Source organism: Maniola hyperantus, chromosome 18 (assembly GCF_902806685.2).
Source record: "Maniola hyperantus chromosome 18, iAphHyp1.2, whole genome shotgun sequence".
NCBI lineage: Eukaryota > Metazoa > Arthropoda > Insecta > Lepidoptera > Nymphalidae > Maniola > Maniola hyperantus.
In genome coordinates this window covers 9,661,189-9,682,118 of record NC_048553.1, presented here as the reverse complement: position 1 = coordinate 9,682,118, position 20,930 = coordinate 9,661,189, and the positions used below count along the sequence as shown (strand labels likewise).

At 37.7% G+C, this 20,930-nt stretch overlaps 3 protein-coding genes across 5 annotated transcripts; all 3 read left to right on the top strand.

The window, feature by feature from the left end:
• The first annotated feature begins 227 nt into the window (after positions 1-227).
• Positions 228-8,315, top strand: LOC117990893 (CXXC-type zinc finger protein 1-like). Of its 3 annotated transcripts, none has more exons than XM_034978389.2 (10): positions 228-382; positions 460-581; positions 1,402-1,565; positions 2,368-2,491; positions 2,805-2,912; positions 3,870-4,056; positions 4,605-4,802; positions 5,172-5,378; positions 5,784-6,031; positions 7,008-8,315. In XM_034978389.2, exons 1-10 carry the CDS (start codon positions 344-346, stop codon positions 7,108-7,110), a joined length of 1,500 nt encoding a protein of 499 aa, XP_034834280.1. In that variant the 5' UTR covers positions 228-343; the 3' UTR covers positions 7,111-8,315. The 3 variants fall into 3 exon arrangements, with proteins under 3 accessions (XP_034834280.1, XP_069360644.1, XP_069360643.1); XM_069504543.1 differs by having other exon boundaries at positions 2,362-2,491; positions 3,873-4,056; XM_069504542.1 differs by having other exon boundaries at positions 2,362-2,491.
• A 3,693-nt stretch (positions 8,316-12,008) lies between these two features.
• Positions 12,009-16,748, top strand: LOC117990896 (protein Fer3-like). The gene is made up of 4 exons (XM_034978393.2): positions 12,009-12,208; positions 13,879-13,972; positions 14,825-14,988; positions 15,234-16,748. Exons 1-4 carry the CDS (start codon positions 12,164-12,166, stop codon positions 15,411-15,413), a joined length of 483 nt encoding a protein of 160 aa, XP_034834284.1. The 5' UTR covers positions 12,009-12,163; the 3' UTR covers positions 15,414-16,748.
• Positions 16,749-17,763: 1,015 nt separating this feature from the next.
• On the top strand, positions 17,764-20,499 carry LOC138403546 (uncharacterized). The gene is made up of 2 exons (XM_069504552.1): positions 17,764-17,780; positions 18,883-20,499. The coding sequence occupies exon 2, from the start codon at positions 18,904-18,906 to the stop codon at positions 20,113-20,115; it is 1,212 nt and encodes a 403-aa protein (XP_069360653.1). The 5' UTR covers positions 17,764-17,780; positions 18,883-18,903; the 3' UTR covers positions 20,116-20,499.
• Positions 20,500-20,930: the final 431 nt, after the last annotated feature.

Genomic DNA, 20,930 nt, shown 5'->3' with positions numbered 1-20,930 from the left:
ATTCAAAACTATGGAAATAGCTCAAAGAGGCTCAAAAGGGCAAAAATCTAGAAAATGATGGTATTCAAAAATAGAAAACTAGCTGAGAAGAAACCACGAGAAACATTAAAGAAGGATAAAGAAGTTAGAAGTACTACAAAGATCACTTTTTTTGACAAATGTACCTACTCCGTGGCATTTGACAATGACACTTACAGTATTTATGACATGACATAGTTTATGGTTCGCTTGCTGAGAAAATCGTTGTTTTCACTATTAATATTCCTAATTTTAATTATTTTAATAAAACAAGCGTATATTCTATTAAAGAAGCCGAATTATTAAACTATCTATTCATTAAACAATGTCTTATAAAATGGGAGATAAGAAATCTAAGCAAAGTGTAAGTATAATAGAAAAAGTTCTGCTGATGTTCTTACGATACAATTTTTCAATAATTAAAATAATTTTATTTTGTAGAAAGCAGATATTGCTAAGCAGTTTGACCTGCCTGAAAGGCAGTCGAAGATCACGTCCTTGTTGAATCAAGCTGGGCAGGCTTACTGCATTTGCCGTTCATCCGACAGCTCACGGTTTATGATGTAAGTATTGTTAGCGCAAAACAAGTAGGTAGTCCAAAATGCAGGCCGATTCAGAACACTTTAATCACGAGGCATATGATCGGCTGCGAACTGTACAAAAAACATCTATGCCGGGCTTGTGTATTTAATCCTCAGTAATTCAATTGTCATACTTAGTGCAACTTTAGATTAAACTAACTACCTACTTAGTTGGCGCAAAACAATTAGTTCAAACTGAAGTTGCTAGGATCAGAAGTAAGTTATTAGGATTAATTTTAACTTTATTTACTACTACTTAAGAAATTAAAAGCTTTAGTAGCAACTACAAAACCTGACTTACTAACCATCCAAATCGCCTGGCAGTGCAGTTGACAATGCTGCAGGCAATCCATCGACTAAAGAGAAAGCATATATACTGGATGGAGCTGAGACTCATGGAGTTTTCCTGCTAGGGAAGTTGTCTCCAATCACGCCAATCTGTCAGTCAACCAATCTGCCCATAGTCCACCGACTGATCACATGATAAGGCACTACAACAAAAATAATTAACTCTATTTTAGTTTATGGGTAATCTAAAATCTAAAATCAATTGCAAACAAACAACATCAACAATAAGTACATGTTTTTTTAAAACAAAACGCCCATATTATCTTGGTATTATATTAATTCTATTCTTGAGAACAAATACAAAGACAAATCAATTATTTGCACGATTGCAGGTACAATGATGGTGTTACAGTGGTTTATCTTACACATGCTACACACACACAATACAGATAAGTGTTTGGTACACACTTAATTATTAACCCTTAATTATTTTTGTATATTAATATTTTTTCAGAGCTTGTGATTCATGTGAGGAGTGGTACCATGGAGATTGTATAAATATATCGGAGAGGGAGGCTAAATACATCAAAAACTATTTCTGTGATCGCTGTAGAGAAGAAGATCCTAGCCTGAAGACAAGGTTTAGGCCACAGAAGAGAGAAAATGATGTGGACTCTGGTTAACATTTTTTTTTTTTTTTTTAGAAATAATACCATCCCACACTAAGGATGAGACCTATAAAGCGGTTGTTGACTTTGCTTAGACTTAAGATAGTTAAAACAAGAGATACTTAAGTCAGAGTCTCTCATTTTAACTCCTATTAGTAAAGTCTGAACAAAACTGAAGTATACTCTATAGATGTTAGCATAAGTTAATGCTACTTGAGAATAATTTCATACAAATTCTTTTGTTAAGACTTATTGTTAACAAATTCTTGCTTTGTAAGTTACTCCTAGGAAGATGAGCGAAAATGCGAAATGTTTGTTTGTCTGTTATCTTTTCACGGCCCATCCGTTTAACCAATTTGGATGAAATTTTCTGCAGCATCCTAGAAAAGGACTTTTTGGCCTGTAAAATACATGATCTTCAAAACATTTATGAACATCTTGACGATCTCTCTGGCGCAATGGTCTCATTAGTGGGAGGTCCTGGGTTTGATTCCGGCAGGGGTTTGGTATTTTATAATTTCTAATTTTCTGGTCTGGTGGGAGACTTCGGCCGTGGTTAGTTATCACCGTACCGGCAAAGCCGTGCCGTCCAGTACAATGCCGTGCAGAAACCAAAAGGGGCATAGAAACATAAAAATTGCCATACCCATTCCAGGTGAGCCCGCTTCCATCTTAGATTGCATCATCACTTACCACCAGGTGAGGTTGCAGTCAAGGGCTAACTTGTATCTGAATTTAAAAAAAAACATGTGGTCGATGTTGCAGACATCATCTAGTATAAGAATTAAAAATAGGCAGTCATTTAGTTTTAGCAGGAGATGATAGAAAGAAGAAACGTAAGGAAAAGGATCATTCCGAGAATAAATCTTCAAAAAGACCCACCAAGGATGGCTGCGGAGATTGCGCTGGATGCTTGCAGATTCATGATTGTGGACAGTAAGTTGTTTCGTATAACACAGAACCCTGATTAGATAATTGAAGTTTTAATGTAGACTAGCTTATGCTCGCGACTTCGTCCGCGTGGACTACACAAATTTCGAACCCCTATTTCACGCCCTTAGGGGTTGAATTTTCAAAAATCCTTCATAATAACTAATTAATTAGTTAGTTAGTCATAATAACTATCTGAGAGTTTGAGTTGTGCGTTGATAGATCAGTTAGTCAGTCAGTCAGCTTTTCCTTTTACATATCTAGATAGTGTGCCTAATAGCATTTGGAATATTGAAAGTCATTAAAATATTTTTTTTAGCTGTGACGCATGTGAGGATATGTTTAAATATGGTGGCAGCAATAAGCTGAAGCAGAGATGTCGTCAAAGATTATGCATTAAGAGCAAGAAGGCATCTAGGATATCTAGGTAATAATAACCTTTCATTGGATAAAAATATACATCTAACATGTTGAATGAAAAATATGGTAAAAGATTTTTTTATTTTTTTAAATTTATTTACACTTTATTGCACACAACACAAAGTAAACATTGAAAAAACACAATACAGGATCTTAATCTAATAGATGTAGCATGCAAAGGCGACCTTATCGCTAAAGCGGCCGCCTTATTTGATGTATGTATGTATGTATGTATGCCTAATAATTTATCTGATGTAATAAAGAAAAAATCTTTCATTGATTCTTAAGTTTCAAAATCTTTAGATGGATTTTAAAATGGAACCTGCCATTTAAATTAGGTCAGTCTCTCTCTTATGGTACGATTACACCTAACGAGTACAGTGGCGAGTCAGTGTTCTCGGTCGAGTACTCGGTTGGTATAAACACTTACGAGTGCTCGGCGCAATTTCGAAATACTTATAAACGGCCACCACAGCACCGTCTCGGCCGAGTGACATTTTACTGTCTCGCTTCACTACTCGGTAGGTGTAATCAGCCCATTACTCTCAAGAAACCAGCAAAAACTAAATTCGAAATAAAGTTCCAGCACCTATCAAGTTTATAAAAAAATTGTTGTATACAATGTTATTGAAACTTTTGATGAAATGAGATGTACAGTACGCGGTAATAAAAAATGTACATCGACCCATAAAAAGAAATAGCGGTTTTGTAGAGCATTGTCTTTGTCGTTGATACCGAAAAAACGTCAAATAAGTCCCGCAAATTGCTATTGCGCTGGAACCATGTCTCATTAACATCGAAATGACGTCATTGTGACGTGACCGAGACAACGCTCTACAAAGCCGAAATTTCATTCTAAAGGTTGATGTACATTATTTTCTGCCACATACTGTACAATATTAGTGTTGTCTTGAACTTAATGCATCATGTTGCCTCTATATAGCTGTTTTATTTCTATTGACAGTAGCAACCGTATAAAGAAGAAGCACCACGAGCGCGAAGTGTACGAACCGGAGGAGTCCATATCTCATTTGCAGACGGTTGAGCCGCGACAGTGTTACGGGCCGCAGTGTGTCCGCGCGGCGCAGTACGGCTCCAAGTACTGCTCCGCCCAGTGCGGGATGAGGCTGGCCACTGCGAGGATATATCAAGTGATTTTTTTATTAACTGAAATAATCAATACAATGAAAATATATATATATAACAGAACACTCAGAATATATATATATATATAACAGAAGACTCGCCTCGTTATTTCTTGATTCAACTATATATACTCGACCGTTGTTTTGCTATGCTCCACTTGGTCTCGTAGGCTTACTTCGTTCTAGCTCTGAAGAAAACTTGTCAAAAATTGGACGCCATTTTGAAATTATTTGCTATTGGACCGAATTCCTTCACAGTTGATATCTGGGGTTGCCCGTGATCATAGAAAAGGAAACCTGTCAAAATTTTAAAAAAGTTATACCATTTTGAATTTTTGTCACTAAAAAAGAAATTGTGAATTGGATGCCATTTGGAAAATCTTTGCAATTGGACCAAATTCTTCCAAAATCGATATTAGGAAGGAATATTTATCATTAAAAAAACTGTCAAAAAAAATGTTGGCTGAATAATGAGTAAGAAGTAAAGAAGTTTCACTTCTCCCTCATGTATGCAACAAATACATACATGCAACCATTTATTTTTGTTGCCTCAGGTGCTCCCTCAAAGGATCCAAGAGTGGTCGCTATCAAGTTGTGTAGCGGAGCAGCACAATCGCAAGGCTTTGGAGGTGGTCCGCAGCGGCCTGGCTCGTGCACAAGCAGCTTTACGAGCCTTGGACAAGCAGCATGTGGATTTAGACAACCTAATCGCGAAGGCCAAAAATGCAACCATAGTACATAGCGATGAAAAGGTAAATACTAAACATGCTTGTATAAAAATATGTTTTTTGAGACGTGCGGGTGTGCGGGGCGTCCCCCCGCCTCATACCCCGATTGCCATCTGAACCTTATTTCTGGAGCTTATGATTAATTTTGCCTTTTGTCGTACCCTTTCTTTTTGTGCAGTAAAATAAAAAAAGTGTTTGCGTGCATTCTGTATACCTACACGTATACACAATACACCTGAAAGAAGTGAAATTTCTTCAGATAAAAAATATCAAACATAATAGCAATACACTCTTAACAATGTTTCCAAAAAATTGTTGGGGGTGTATTGCTCAAAGTGGTTGGCCTATAACTTTATTTATATAAGATGTTTCATTTCACTTTTTCCTCTGCAGGAAGCAGACGATGAAACCTCAATGTACTGTATCACTTGTGGCCATGAGATCCATTCGCGCACGGCCGTCAAACATATGGAGAAGTGTTTTGTAAAGTACGAGGCTCAGGCGTCCTTCGGCAGTCGACACCGGACGCGCATCGACGGACAGAGCATGTTCTGTGACTACTACAACCCTATCAACGGCACTTATTGCAAGAGGCTGCGGGTAAGTTGACACTCGCGGACTGAAATTCGAAAGGGCGGCAGTTCAAACCCCACCCGTTGCACTATTGTCGTACCTACTCCTACTAAGCTTTTCGCTTAGTTGGAGGAGAAACGGGAATATTATTCATGATTACCATGGCTAATATTCTTTTTTTTTTTAAAAGAAAAAAAAGAAACTCGCGCACCGCCGTCAAACATATGGAGAAGTGTTTCAACTGTATCTCAGGACCTGAAATTTTCACAGAATGTTTCTATTGGCGCTATAACAACAAATACTAAACATTTCAAAAATTACCGCCATGAAAATTATAAAAATTTAAAAGGTGTTTTTTTTTGTACGATAGTACTGAACCCTTCTTGTTCGAGTCCGACTCATACTTGACCGATTATTATTATTTTGCCTTAGGTGATGTGTCCAGAACACTTCAAAGATCCCAAAGTGAGCGATACAGACGTGTGCGGTTGTCCGCTCGTCCGCAACGTGTTCGAACCTACGGGCGAGTTCTGTCGCGCGCCCAAGAAGGCCTGTCTCAAACACTACCAGTGGGAGAAGCTGAGGCGCGCTGAGATTGACATGGAGCGGGTCCGCCAGTGGCTGAGACTGGACGAGTTGGTTGAGCAAGAGAGGAACATTAGGCTGGCTATGGCATCCAGGTAAAGTGTATTGTTACTTTATTTTGTCAAATAAATTGTAGAAGGTAATTTAGGTACGCTACGCTCGCTTGTCTTGATACTTTTTTGAAAAAAATGCGTTGACTATTTCGCTGCAAGGGCAATATAATAATTGTCTTATAAAATAAATTGGGCTCGTTTCGTAACCATTAACTTCTTTATAAAATAATCTAAGTTGTAAAATGTACAAAAAGGTTTTTGCACTCTCTGTGCTTGCCTGAATTTCTGTAAACGAATCTATTTTGTAAAATAAACGAAAAGATGTTTGATGACTTTTTTTTTATAAAAATTATTTGGCAAAATTAAGGAAATAAGCATTCATAGTATTTTTAACAGTTTCGTTTTACCGCCAAATATATTTGAACTGGTGATTGTTGATTTTTAGATTGTTTTGGGTTCTGTGTACCTCAAAAGAAAAAACGGAACCCGTATCGGATCAATTCGTTGTCGGTCTGTCTGTTGACATACAATCATGAAATTTGGCAGGTAGTAGGTCTTATAGCACACGTGAGGGGAAAACTCCGAAAGCCGTGAATTTGTGGTTACATCACAAAAAAATGTGTTCATGAACAAATAAATTAGTATTTTCAACTTTCTTTAAGATTAATATTTCAAGTGAGTAAATGAAAGGGCTTTACCTGTACATTCTAAAATGAATTTTTATTTATTTTTATGCATTATAGTTTTTGAATTATCATGCAAAATGTCGAAAAAATACGATTGTATAAGTTCCGCTGGAACTATGTCTCATTAACATCGCAATGACGTCATTTTGACGTTCGCCGAAATAAAAATATACTATCAGCTCCAAATTTCAGTCTAGCGCTGACGTCATTAACATGACGGTCACGCGCATTAGCAATTTGCGGGCAGCAATTTATACTTACTACCAAACCCTTGGTGTACTCGCGTTTGGACGGATTTTAGTAATAATTTGTTTTTTGTTCGTTTTCCACAGGGCGGGAGTACTGGGTCTGATGTTACACTCGACCTACAACCACGAGGTGATGGAACGCATCACCAAGGCCAATGAGAACGGAAAACTCAAGGAGAGCTCATGACATAGGCACCGACCCAAGCCGGCCTTCAAGGCTCCCGCACCGAAAAAATAATAATGCATTACTGGTACTGATTCTAAGCACAACCTAATTTTAGAGTATTTGCATCATCTTCTTACTAATGTAGGTAATATGAAAAGCAGTTTGACTGTTTTAAATTTAATTTTTAGATGGTAAACTCCGTGATTTTAGCGCGAGCGCACAGTCGCGAGCCTACTGTTTAAATTTGTAGCGTGCGTGTAGAGTCTTTAAATGTAAAGTTCATGTTCTGTCCCTTTTTAGCATTGTTAAAAAGAAAAGGATGCAGATACTCTAAATTTAGTTTAGAATATCGGTGCCGTGCAGTGCACTTAAATCGTGCAGTTTGGACTTTCGTGGCGCTTACTATAAGAAAATTTATTCAAATTAAAATAACTTTGATTTTGTAAATATACGAGTATGTAAGTAGCCATTAGCCATTAATATGGTTCTAAAATGGAAAAAATTGCAACATGCTGTAAATCTTGCTGATATAATTAAGTACGTATCAGCAAGATGAAATAAAATGAAATGATTTATTTGTTTTAAAAGGTCTTTTTAAAATTGTGCCAAGGACCCTGAAGTAAGTTTGCAAAACCTGTATCTCAGGGTCCCCGCTCTCCCTCCTCCATCATTAACAAATAAACACTTATACAAAACTAAATTTAGTGATATGATATGAATATGAAACTTAAAAATATGTGTGTGTGTGTGTGTTTACGGCAAGTTGCAATTTTTCCATAGCATAGCCCTGCAATAAAGATTATTTTTAGGGTTCCGTATGTAAAGGTCTCAACGGGACCCTATTACTAAAACGCTACGTCCGCTATCCGTCCGTCTGTCTGTCAGCGGGCTGTATCTCGTGAACCGTAATAGATAGAGAATTGAAGTTTTCACAGAATGCGTGTTTCTATTGCCGCTGTAACAACAATAAAAATTTCAAAATGCTTTGAAACGACCGCCTTGAAAATTTAAAGAAAATAAAAAGTGTTATTTCTCGTGTGTTACGGAACCCGTGGTGTACGAATCCGACTCGCACTTGACCGGGTTTTGTATTGCTGGGATATTAACCTTCGACGTTTGATGTAAGGAATAAAGTTGTCTTCCCGACGATATTATTTTGTAACAGTGTGTAAATATTATATTTTGTGTCTAATAATATTGAGATTTTGAATAAATTCACAAAGAAATTTTTTTGTTTTCTTTTTTTACTTTCATTCTAAACTTCATCTATGTACGTTATAAATAAGTATTTTGTACACTTTAGCGGTACATGTCACACTTGGGTCTACTAAACACTTAATACGGGAATACTTGATACAGGAAAACACAAATTCAACGCGACCGAAGTCGCAAGCAGACGCTAGTATTTTATTACAATCTTTGCGATATGCGAGTGGGGCTACAATCTTATACGATTACAAGACAGCGCCCGTTGCTACGCTCAGCGTGGGACCCTCAAGTCGCAACCGGCCGTCTGCGACCCTGTATAGCACAGCTGTATAGGAATTTCGCAAATTTCGGCCTTATTCCTTTACAATATTTAAAAGTGCAAAATTTCAGTTTTCTAGCTCCAAAGGCGTTGTTGAGTTAGTTAAAGTGAAACGTGAAACAAATTATGGGACGCGTCCGTAAACCGCGGCTGACAGCCGCGACTGATAAGACATGTGCACAGTCGTCTTGCGTGACAGGTAACTCACGGACGTCCGAGCGCTCAAGCTCACGTCCGAATGTTTGCAGTTTGCACAGTTCAGTGTACCTACTACCTACTGTGTATTATCCAGATACATAATATTATGACATAAGCCGCGTGCCGTCTTATAATTTGTTTCCGCCTTTAGTCAGGACTTTTATTTTATTATAGACCTAACTGTTGGTCACACTACCACTAAGTCAAAATAGGGTGATTCTGCAAAGCGCATCATACGCATCAGCTTCGGTTCCGTTTAATTAAAATTATATTATCGCGTCGGCTTTCGCGAAAGCGGAAAATTGTTTGTGAAGCCATAGACAATTTGATATATTATGCGCGTAACAGTACTGCGTGTGCCGGGCGTCCCCCCGCCTCGTAAACTGATTGCCATCTCGACCTGTCGCGTACTATAGGTACTTAGATACATTAGGAACTTTAGATGTAGAAATTACTTAGCTGTCAGTTAGGTATAAAGCAAATGATGCAAAGTTCATAGTTTAAGCACAGAAATCATATTTTAAAAATCCTGGAAAGGTAACACGGTAATTGTGGTAATCACATTGAGAGTTCCGTCATAACACAGTCCTTTGTCAGGATTCCTTCACAGGATTATCATTTATCAGGAATGATGACACAAAGTATTTCATACGTAGGTACAAGTATGTATATGGGCATATCGACGACATATTATTACGGATGGAGTACTTATCTTGGACTTTAGGTAGGTACCTACTTTCTTTGTCGAAACAAAACAGCCGATTCACACTTGCCCCATTTTTACAATCACTTGTTCCTACGTCTGCCGCATCGTATCTGAAGCCAATTAGAGAACAATAGCATTCTGCACAGTTAGTTATCATATCAAAACATATTTTGCGCGTCCCCCTTGACTGCAACACGTGCACCGGACCCTTCCAAAAGTTGTCTAATATCAGCCCCATTTGTAATTGAAGCGTGTAATTCCGATGACATGTTTTGCTAAATCTCATAATTTGACACAGATTAAGATGGTTGAGATTAAATTAAATGTTGTTTTATTTATTTTTGTTGCTAAGATCAAGTTATGATTAGAGATTCTCAATAAAAGTCTCAATAAAAAAAGAAAATAATACTAGCATAAACGGGTGAGTTTTGAACCGGCGACCTTTCGGATTTCAGTCCGCTCCTTTAACCGTTGAGCTATTGAGGCTCCAGTAATAATTATTTTTTTTTTTTTTTTTTGTTTATTTGAAAGTAATCAACAGCGTAAATACATAATTATTATTTAAATTTAAATCTAGGTATAACAGAAGGCCAAAAGAGATTACTTAAAATTATAATTAAACTATTTTAACAGAATAGAGTTAGAATAAATGTAGGTATATACAATAATAAAATAAAATTACAACAGTGTGTGTATGATTGTATGTGAGTGTGTATGCGTGTGTGAGTGTGTGCTTATGAGTATGTGTGAGCGTGTGTGCATGTGTGTGTGTGTGTAAATGGGAGTGTATGATTGCATGCATATTTAGATGTTAGCTACTTTTTTTTTGTTTTACGATGATAGTTTCTTAATTCCTTTTTAAATTTATTGTTTGATAGGTAAAATAAGTTAAACTCAGCGAACTGATTGTTATAAGTACGTACCAAGCGTGGAATTATAGAATTTCGCGCATAATTTGAGTTAGATTTGGGAACATTTAGAAGGCGCGTGTGACGCGTTCTTGAAGGTTGAGCATTAAATGAAAAGGCTGAGAGTAAGCTAGGACAATCGATTGAGCCGGTTAAAATTGCTTGCAGTAACAACATATCACATTGTTCCCTTCTATGTTCCAGTGAGCCGATACCGTAGTGAGTACACGCTTCCTCATAACTATTAAATTTTTTAAAGTCTTTAAAAGCTAAGTATTTAAGAAACTGCCTCTGTATGGTTTCAAGCCTATGGGCATATATTATGTATTGAGGCGACCAGATATTACACGCATATTCTAGAATACTCCGGACATACGCGAATAATATAAATAATAATTGGTCTTTTCATGGAATTAAGTAGATAAAAAGTAAAGTTTAAGTACGATTATGCGAAGCTGTGTGGCACTATTGCCACTTCAGGTTCGCATGTTGTGGCGCGGCACATAATAATTATGTATTAAATCGAAAAACCGAGATGTTGGAGTCCCAAGGTGTTAGAGTGGCGACTTCGCACCGGAGAGCGCAGTTGGCAGACACTAGGTGGAGAGACGACATCAAACGGTCGTAGGAAGCCGTTGGATTCAAGCGGTGCAAGACTAATAGATAGAGCGTCAATTAAAATGCATAAAAACGAACGCCAGAGAATCTATGGAGAAAACGTGTCCGCGCCACATCCCATCGCTCGCTGCTCCTACTAAGTACAACAAACCTCGCCTACTACGTTTCTTTTTCACTTCAGTCAAGATTTGAAGCTGGAATAATTAGTATAAATTAGAATCCCTTCTTGTTAGAGGGAGTGTGGAGTACCCTGTGGAGCCTGTAACTATTCAATATCGGATTTACTCTAATATATGCCCTTAATTGGCGACATGAGTGACAAATATAGCTCAAATATCCAATTTTTTTTGTGCCCCAACTTCATATTACGTATCTATCACGACAGTGACAAACTGAATTTATATTGCTATACATATACTTAAATTGAACTCCTTACTGAACAGTTAATAGTGTGTTTCTTCCAAAATATGTTTGAAAGTTTTATGGTCTTATATCATGTAAGTCGTAGACACGTTAGGTCCTAATCCTAGGACCTAAATCCACGTGGACGCAGTCGCGGGCATCAGTTAGTAAAAATATAAAACATGATAATTTTTGACCATAGACCTACCTATAGCCAGTTTATGTATGTTATCAATGTTTCAGACAGATTTCAGAGCCATTTTCAGGATATCTTCTGAGATGCAAGGTCGATACCGCCCGCCCCAGCACCTGCTGCAGCCAATCAGAGCTCGCACCCCTAAACCACCCTTATTTCAGCAAATCACAGGCGAGAAATCTGGCGGAACCGTATCGAAGGGTGATTTTGATACGTAGACACAAAAATGTACTCAGTCAAAGCCGAATAGAGTTATATTTTGCTTGGCAGAGAATATTAATAAAATCCGCATTCATATTTTGGATTAATATGGAACCTTAATATTTTGATTTAGTATATTTCCGTTCTCAGCCTTGGCTAGAGCAAGTGCACTAACTAAAACCTTTAAAGTAACTAACACAAAAGTTAGCTAAAGTGATTAGCAGTAAAGTGACAAACAAGTGCCTAAGGAAGCAGCAGTGAAGTGTAGAATTCTCTCGGAAGTGTAAACGCCAGGTTTCAAGATTCATTTCCCGCTGATGTCCTACAGTAGCGATACGCCGCATATTTGGAGTAGCTCGTCTGTATGTAGACTCATTTTTCTTTTAAATATATGAAAGGAAAAGCTCACTGATTGACTGATTTAACACAGCTGAAACTACTGGATGGATCGGGCTAGGCATGCCGTTGACTTACCTTAGCCATTATGACGTAGACATCTGCTAAGAAAAGATTTTTGAAAATTGAACCCTTAAGGGGGTAATGGTGGGAGGGGTTGGTTTGTGTAAGTCCACGCGGTCGCGGGCATAAACTAGTTTTCTTTAAAAAAAAACATCTGTAGCAATAGAATCGCCAATGCGTTGCCGGCTGTTAAAAGTAGGTACGGTTCATATTTATGGCCGGTGACAGCAGTTTGAAGCTGGTTCCACAAACCCAAAAAGTCATGACCTGTTCAGCAATGCTTTTTATCTATTACCAGCGATATACCTACATACCTACCATGTCTGTCTACTTTGGTCATTGGTCAGAAAAGGTAAGCTTTTCTGACCAATGCCTATTTAATTTTGTCTAAACCTTGTCTGGGTAAAAGTTGTAGGTATATTATTGATAGGATAAGGTTTTAGTTTTCCAATAAAAACAAATAAAGTACCTACCTACCTACTTACCTACATTTGGTTTTCCAAATGCCCCATTTCGAAAACCTAATATATTTACCTACCTATCTAATATCTATAGATCTTTACTCGTCAGTTTTACCAAAGTACTCTTGGAAATTACCAAACGGCAGCACAAACGGTACCTAATTAGTTCAATTATCGAGGAACGATATTTTGTTATCTTTTGCTTAAGTATGGAGAATCATTCATTTAACTAGCTGACGCCCGCGACTTCGTTCGCGTGGATTTAGGTTTTTAACAATCCCGTGGGAACTCTTTGGTTTTCCGGTATAAAAAGTAGCCTATGTCACCCTCCAGGTCTTTGACCCATGCATAAAATCACGTCAATTCGTTGCTCCATTGCAACGTGATTGAAGGACAAACTAACAAACAAGATATTTATAATAAGGGTACCTACTGATTAAACATCTTTATTTCTTACTATACTTATAACCAAGAATAAAAAACCAGGAGACACTTAAAAAGGACTACCATGATCTTTTAGTCAATCCATACTTAAAGACTATGGAATTGTAAGACGGGGAATCGTAATATAATTATAGATATACCTAGTCCGCGACAGGTTTAGATGGCAATTTTGGTATGAGGCGGGGACCTGCACTCGCCCGCACCAGGTTAGCGCGGGGGCTGTGCGGGTGTTCGGGGCGTTCCCTCTCCGATTGCCATCTCGACCTGTTGCGTACTGTACATAGGTATCTATAGACCTACATGAACTGTATACAATAATTAGATGATGCCCGCGACTTCGCGTGGATTTTGTTTTTTAAAAATCCTGTGGGAACTCCTTTCCTTGATAAAAATAGCCTATGTCCTTCCCCGGGATGCAAGCTATCTTTATACTAAATTTTGTTAAAATCGGTTGAACGGTTGGGCCGTGAAAGGCTAGCAGACAGACAGACACACTTTCGCATTTATAATATTAGTATAGATGGATAGTATGGATGATGCAAAGGAATAGGAACTATCAATCTCTTCTAGGCAAGCGCGATCCATCTTAGGCTGCATCATCACTTACCACCAGGTCTGATTGCAGCCAAGCGCTAGTCTATAAAAAAAAATTAAAAGTATTCAAACAGGGTGGTGAGGTATCTCCGTACGGGCCTTTGTGGGACGGACCGCCTGCGCCGGTGCCTTACCCCGACATCCTGGCCTTCCCACCCGCTGATCTTGGTAAGTCAAGTAAATATCTACCTATTAGAAAAGTAGTACTTAGTGCTATTTTTAACCTAACATAAGTAGTTCTTGCATTTCACGAGGGCGAGTGGCTCATGCTGGATAAGTATAAGGTAAAGTAAATGTGTGTAAACAGCGAGCGCTTCCTCGCGCGACTGATTGGTCCGACATGCACGTATACTTACGTAATTTCCATGTATACGACGTAAACACAAGTAAAGTTCACTAGTCTTCGTGAATTACAAGAACTGTACCTAAAGCTTATAATAAATCTTTATTTGATAAAAATTTACAAGGTATTAAGTAAACCACGGTAGTGGCAAGCAATGTTCCTGGCACCCAAACTAGGCTTCCATGAGCTATGGGAGTCTTACGCGGTGTCCTGCGTCAGCGACGAATACGACGCGACGCGACGCGACACGACGACGCGACGTAATGCGTATCGCCGCAGACTGCCATATAGGCCGCAAGCACAGTATGCCGTTGAGTTGATCGCGTTCGTCGCGTTCGCAGCGTCGCGTCGCGTTATATTGGTCGCTCACGCAGGACAGCGCGTTACTATAGGTCCAGTGGTTACGACGTCAGTTTCCTACTCGAGGGATCAGGAATTCGATCCCGGACACACACCAGCTCTAACTTTTCGGAGTTATATACCTAAAGTTTCATGTGCTTTAACGGTGAAGGAAAACATCATGAGACAACCTGCGAGTTTTCCATTATGTTCTCAAAGGAGTGTGAAGTCTGCTAATCCACACTTGCCCAGCGAGACTATGCTCAAATCCCTCTCATTCTGAGAGGAGAGCTCAGTAGGGGTTGGTGATGATGATAATTATAAGATAATAATTTTAGTGTGGTCGGCTGCGGGATGCGGCCGTTCATCAGCTCGCTCGACGCCGGGGGGTAAAAAGCCGCGACGCCGCGTCGCGTCAGTCGCACAGCGTCGTGCTGCCAACATCCGCGAACGACGACGCATGTTCAACCTTAACGAAGCCTTCGACAAATTACGACGAAAGGTGAGACGAGACATACGTGTAGTGTAAGAAGACATAGGTGATAGGAGTAAGAAGTCACAACACCGCGTCACGCAGGCGCACGGTGTCGCGTCTACTTAGGTACCTATATCCGCGGATTTACGCATTGCAAATGACTGCAATTACGCCATAGGGCAGGCCCAGGCCACGGTAATGTTATCTATACAGGCACACCCTGCACGCTTCCCATATCGTATCCCTAATTGTTTTTCTCCGTTTCCCCTCAGGTTCCAACATTCGCATATGAGAAGCGCCTCTCTCGGATCGAGACCCTGCGTTTGGCGATCACGTACATAAGCTTCATGTGTGAACTGCTGCACGGCTCCCCGCAGCCGCACCACCCCTCACACCCCTCTTTGCACCCCCCACGGCATGTGTTTGACGCTGAAGTGCCATGGTGTGCTTAAGAAATCAAAACCTAGATCTAAGTACTTGCATATTTAATTTTCGAGATCAGTAGATATATAAATTAGGTCTTTTGCAAATGTTTAACTGATAAATGTAAATTGAAGAATACTAAGTATTACTTATCTTAAGTTTACTAAGTTTTATTTTTAATTTTGACGACCTCCCTGGCGCAGTGGTGAGCGCTGTGGTCTTAATAGTGGGAGGTCCCGGTTTCGATTCCTGGCAGGGGTTTGGAATTTTATAATTTCTAAATTTCTGGTCTGGTCTGGTGGGAGGCTTCGGCCGTGGCTAGTTACCACCCTACCGGCAAAGCCGTGCCGCCAAGCGATTTAGCGTTCCGGTACGATGCCGTGTAGAAACCAAAGGGGTATGGGTTTAATAAAAACTGCCATACCCCTTCCAGGTTAGCCCGCTATCATCTTAGACTGCATCATCACTTACCACCAGGTGAGATTGCAGTCAAGGGCTAACTTGTATCTGAATAAAAAAAATTAAAAAAATAAAAATCTGTAGGTCATTTGAAATCGCCACTCATTTTAGTCACTCACTCAGCGTGGAAAAGCCGCAGTGCGCAACGACTCAAGATAATTTTATTTTGTGACTGGCCCTTACCTGCGGCTTTATTCGCGTGGATTTAGGACGCTTTTCTCTGATTGCTGCTACCTCCCCATCTCCGGTTCCCGTCAAATTTACCGTCAAAATTGGAACAGCTGTTTCGAATATTAGCGTTAGATTTAAACTTTACTTCTCTCTTCTTTTTGAAAAAGTAACTCACCTACATACAGCCGCACTCAGAGTCGCTAATCGTTACTTAAGATTGAGTTAAAACGAGACAGATTTATGTGAGAGACACTGAGAGATATATCCCTCACATTAATCTGTCTCACATAAATCTGTCTGTTTAGTTAAACTAAACTTAGGTAAGTAGGTAACGATTAAGCGACTCTGAGTACGGCACTTTAGCTCTTTGTGATTTCGTTGTTTTTGTCTTTGAAACTTACTTTATTTTCTGCTAAGAACTTAAATGTCTTCTTAGTGTATAAGTAGGATGTATTATACATGTCTCACACTCGACTAGTTTCGAACCCATCCGGGGTTCATGTATAATGGAAATCACTCAAGATAGTTTAAACGCTAAAATAGGACGTACTTATTAGTAATTATAATTATATTAAAATCAAGTCTTCCATTAGCTACAAAGGTAAATATTTTATACGTAAATAAGTCATGTACCTTGTACCTAAATAGATTCTTGTAACTCTACAAATAACTGTAATTTAGTAATATTATCTATGTACCTATCTAATTATGTACCTATTCATAATAAAATTAGTATATCATATTGCGAAATAAACGATTGTTTCACTTTGCCCTAATCCATTTATAATCAAAACCGATCAACCAACCTATTTCTTTATTAACTTACTAACAATAGATTTAGTAGGTATACCTTAAGGTATTTTTAAGGTAAGGTAAGGTAAGGTAAGGTAATTTTATTTAATTTAAATATCATAAGTATTAGGACTCATTTTCAATCGCTCCGTATATCTTAAAGTAGGTAACGTTGCACATAATAAAAAAATAAAATTAGGTAGGATGTGGATTTAGACATACACACTTTCATATTATTTATAATATTAGTATGCATCATTTAGTTAAAATTAAGAATTTAACGATAAGTAAGTATAATAATAATCGGTATCTATTGACCGTCTGAACTGAAAATCTGAACCTTGCCGATTTCGATACGGTGTCGTAGCTCGTAACATGATAAAATTTAATTATTTAATCTTGTTTCTGAATTATTAACTATCTAACTTATTAATACCTACCTAGTACCTACTTCACTAAGTAGCGCATCGCTACTAACCACAGCTAATATTATTATTTAAAAAATTGTGTTTGTTTGTTGGTCTGGTCCTTTAATTTCACCGCAATGGAGCAACAGATCAATGATTTTTGTATGGACATAATTAAGTCATACCTAGGCGACTTTTTATCCCGGAAAGTAAAAGAGTTTCTATGGGATTTATAAAAACCTAATTCCACGGATACGAAGTCGCGGGCATCATCTAGTCTAGTACCTTATTAAGAAATGAAGGTATACCCTCTTAATGGATGTACCTAATTGTTCAAGTATTACTTTTTAATTACATATATTATGCTGTTCTTGAAATACCTTAAGTACTTCAAATTAAAGTGGTGACTGGTGATCGATTGTTTCACTTTGGCTTTTGCTATTGTTAACTAATTTTGTAGTCTTTAAAAGCATATTTAATAATGCATTCTGGTTTATTTAGTGTAAAGTAAGTCTTGAGTGCAGAAGTGTCGTGATCAAAATTAAAATGAGTTCAAATTTTATTTGGGTAAGTACATACCTAGTCTAAATAATTGTAAGTAGGTAAGTAGGTACTTAATTATTTTAATACGTAGGTACCGGCCTAAGTCCAACCTGTGACTGCCCAACGATACAAATTCGATTTGGTACTTGAAACTACAAAGACAGCTTGTATCCCGGAGACGTCCGTGTTGGTAAGCGTTGGTACAAAGCTTACATCCCGGGTAAGGATATACTTATGCTACTTTTATCCCGAAATATAAAAGAGTTCCTGCGGCATTTTTAAAACACCTAAATTCATGCTGATGAAGTAGCAGGCATCATCTAAGTATTTGGTACAAAACTAGCTAGTAAGTAACCCATAAGAAATACCTAGTCTATTTTTTATCCAAGAAAATCAAAGAGTTCCCACGGGATTTTCAAAAAAACCGAAAGTTTTCTAAGAAACCGCGGACAAAGTCACGGGCATTATCTAGTATAAAATAAGTGGGTGACTAAATATGTTTTAATTTTTGTCTGTATATTTAGAGCAGACGGAAAAAAAGATGGAATGAAAGAAAACGTGACATTGTTGTTTCATCTTGTGCAATGCAATATCTTACCAGTATTGAAAATAAAGTTTTATTTTTCTTTTGATAAGAGTCACTTTGCTGATGCGAATGGGATTTCCTAAAGTCAAAGATTTATGCGAGTCAATAGGTCATCAGTTCACTTATCATTGTTTTAATTAATTACGAATATTATAATGTGTTCAACTGATTGACATACCTATTGATAAATGAAAAAAATGCTCGATACCTACCTAGAGAAAACTGTTCTTGAGTAAATTTTGAAATAAGAACATACTATATTTAAGCCTTGGTCCTTTGATTAAAATCCCGGGAGCGCCGTATTTTCAAAATATTTGAGCGCGAGTAACTTTGAAACTATATACAGCGTTTTGGGGAAATTAGACAAAGCACAAACTACAGTCTATTATCCATTAATTTTTACCACAAGATTTCACTGAGTTTTATTCAAATATATTCAAATATATAATTTCTTTTGTATTAGACGCGCTCAAAGCACACTCCTCTTAACTAAATTGACATAGCAGATTCTTTATTAAAATTATATGTTATTTTTTTCAGTTATTTATCATCTTCTACTTAATGGCCGTCACGTCTGCTGACCACATAAGGCCTAAACGCGATTTGGCACGAGTACAGAGAATTATCAAATGGCTATTGGGTATAAATGAAGGAAAGCTCATACAGACAGTTCCTTTGATTGAAAACGAGCAGCAGAGAATTTACACCATACCAGCCTATCAAAAACTCCTTGTTAGAACTATACCACAAACGGGTATCTATGGAAACGTGAGGCACCTTATTTCAGACTGGTTATATCCTCAAGAAACATTAAGACCAGTTCAAACCATTCGAAATAATTATCCAATTATTTATGGAAAATATGCTCCTGCAATGCACGATTATATAAACGATAGAGCTTATGAGCAATATAGGTATGATAGACCTATGTATCCTTATATCAGCCAAGTACCGACTTGTAAAGAAGCAGTACCACTTTTATGCCCAGTTCGTGGAACCAAGCTAGCAGATGCATATGAAACTCGACATGCTATTGTAACAGAATCAAGACAGCCAATGCCTCAACCTCCTATGTACATACAGAATAGATTGCGTGAGGTCATAATGAATCGTCCAATCCCAACAGTTCAGGTGCAAGAAGATATTGTTGTACCTCCCCCGAGTCAAAGAAAAGTAAATGTATATGAATATTCAGTACTTGATGATAGAATGATGAAAAATAAAGCTACGCCAGCTAAACCTAGCTTGAAGTTAATACCTGTACATGAGGTAGAAAGTCAATTTAAAACAAATGGTGATGACATCAAGAAGAAAGTAACATTTACCGCTCCTGTGCACACAAAATATAAGTACAAAATGATATATTATAATCAGCCAGATAGAAACACTGTTGTGGAAACTGACAGTAACCAAACACAAACTACTAAATCTAACGAAGAAACTGTGCCCGTTAGTGAAGGTACAGATCAGAAGAAAAATCCTGTGCCTTTGACATCAGCAGTAAACAAAATACCTGATGACTATGTTTATATTCCACCTGTCAGTACGGAATTGCCTCCTCCTGGTATACCAAAGGTTTATACTAATATGAAACAAGCAAATTCTGATTACCATAGTGATGCAAGCGAAAACAGACAAGTTGTTGCAATGGATGAATCACCCTTCACAAATGCTGGTAACAAAGAGAAACCAAGTAGAGTAGTTATAAGGCGACGAAAACTTAAGTCTCGACCAGAAACCAGCCGTGGAGACATCCCGGAACATTCTTCATGATGATTAATTATAAACACGGTGTTATTTTTTTTTTAGAAACGTATGTAAGCATAGAGTAGGTATGTGTATTCTAATAAGGGTCCTTTACTAATTCTTTAACAATGTTTTAGACATGCCAGAACCACATCCAAACACAACGACAAAAATGTAACCGGCCACAAAATTGTTTGAAAACGCGTAGTTCCCGCCTATAATGCGAATAAAACCTTTGGCTTTAAGTATTGATTAGATAAGATTGTATATAATGTAAAAAATAAATTGTTTTAATATCAACGTTTATATTGAGCCAATATATTGATAGTTGATAATATATTATATCCGTGCCGTGTTTATTTTATTTATGACAGTAGGTTAGTAATGGGGAAATTTTATGTCTAGGTATAGGTAGGTATATTGACCTTTGTATTTTAAGTATTTGGAAGTCTGCCGTATTTAATAGAGTAAAATTAAACTTATCTAACAAGAAATTAGTTGCATTCATTATTACCTAAATTAATTTATGCATAGACGTACTACGTACACTATATACCTACACAAAAGATTTAAAGTGAGCCTGGAGGAAAAAAAGAGCTCTATCACTTAATTTTGATAAATGAAAAACCAGCCAAGTGCTAGGCAGATTCGCGCACCGAGGGTTCTGTACTCGGGTACTTTTTTTCGACATTTTGCACGATAAATCAAAAACTATTACGGACAAAAATAAATAAAAATCTGTTTTAGAATGTACAGGTTCATATGATATCCCACTTGGTATAAATCATACGTTAAAAGTTGAAAATAATAATTATTTGTTCATGAACACATTTTTTTTTGGT

Excerpts from the sequence above, each read along its gene's own strand:
- LOC117990896 (XM_034978393.2), top strand. The coding sequence starts at position 12,164 with ATGTCCTACAGTAGCGATACGCCGCATATTTGGAGTAGCTCGTCT. Across the intron at positions 12,209-13,878 it reads ATATTTGGAGTAGCTCGTCT|GGTGGTGAGGTATCTCCGTA; the intron begins GTATGTAGACTC and ends GTATTCAAACAG. Across the intron at positions 13,973-14,824 it reads CTTCCCACCCGCTGATCTTG|TGTGGTCGGCTGCGGGATGC; the intron begins GTAAGTCAAGTA and ends TAATAATTTTAG.
- LOC117990893 (XM_069504542.1), top strand. The coding sequence starts at position 344 with ATGTCTTATAAAATGGGAGATAAGAAATCTAAGCAAAGT. Across the intron at positions 582-1,401 it reads GACAGCTCACGGTTTATGAT|AGCTTGTGATTCATGTGAGG; the intron begins GTAAGTATTGTT and ends ATATTTTTTCAG. Across the intron at positions 2,492-2,804 it reads CAGATTCATGATTGTGGACA|CTGTGACGCATGTGAGGATA; the intron begins GTAAGTTGTTTC and ends TATTTTTTTTAG.
- LOC138403546 (XM_069504552.1), top strand. The coding sequence starts at position 18,904 with ATGGCCGTCACGTCTGCTGACCACATAAGGCCTAAACGCGATTTGGCA.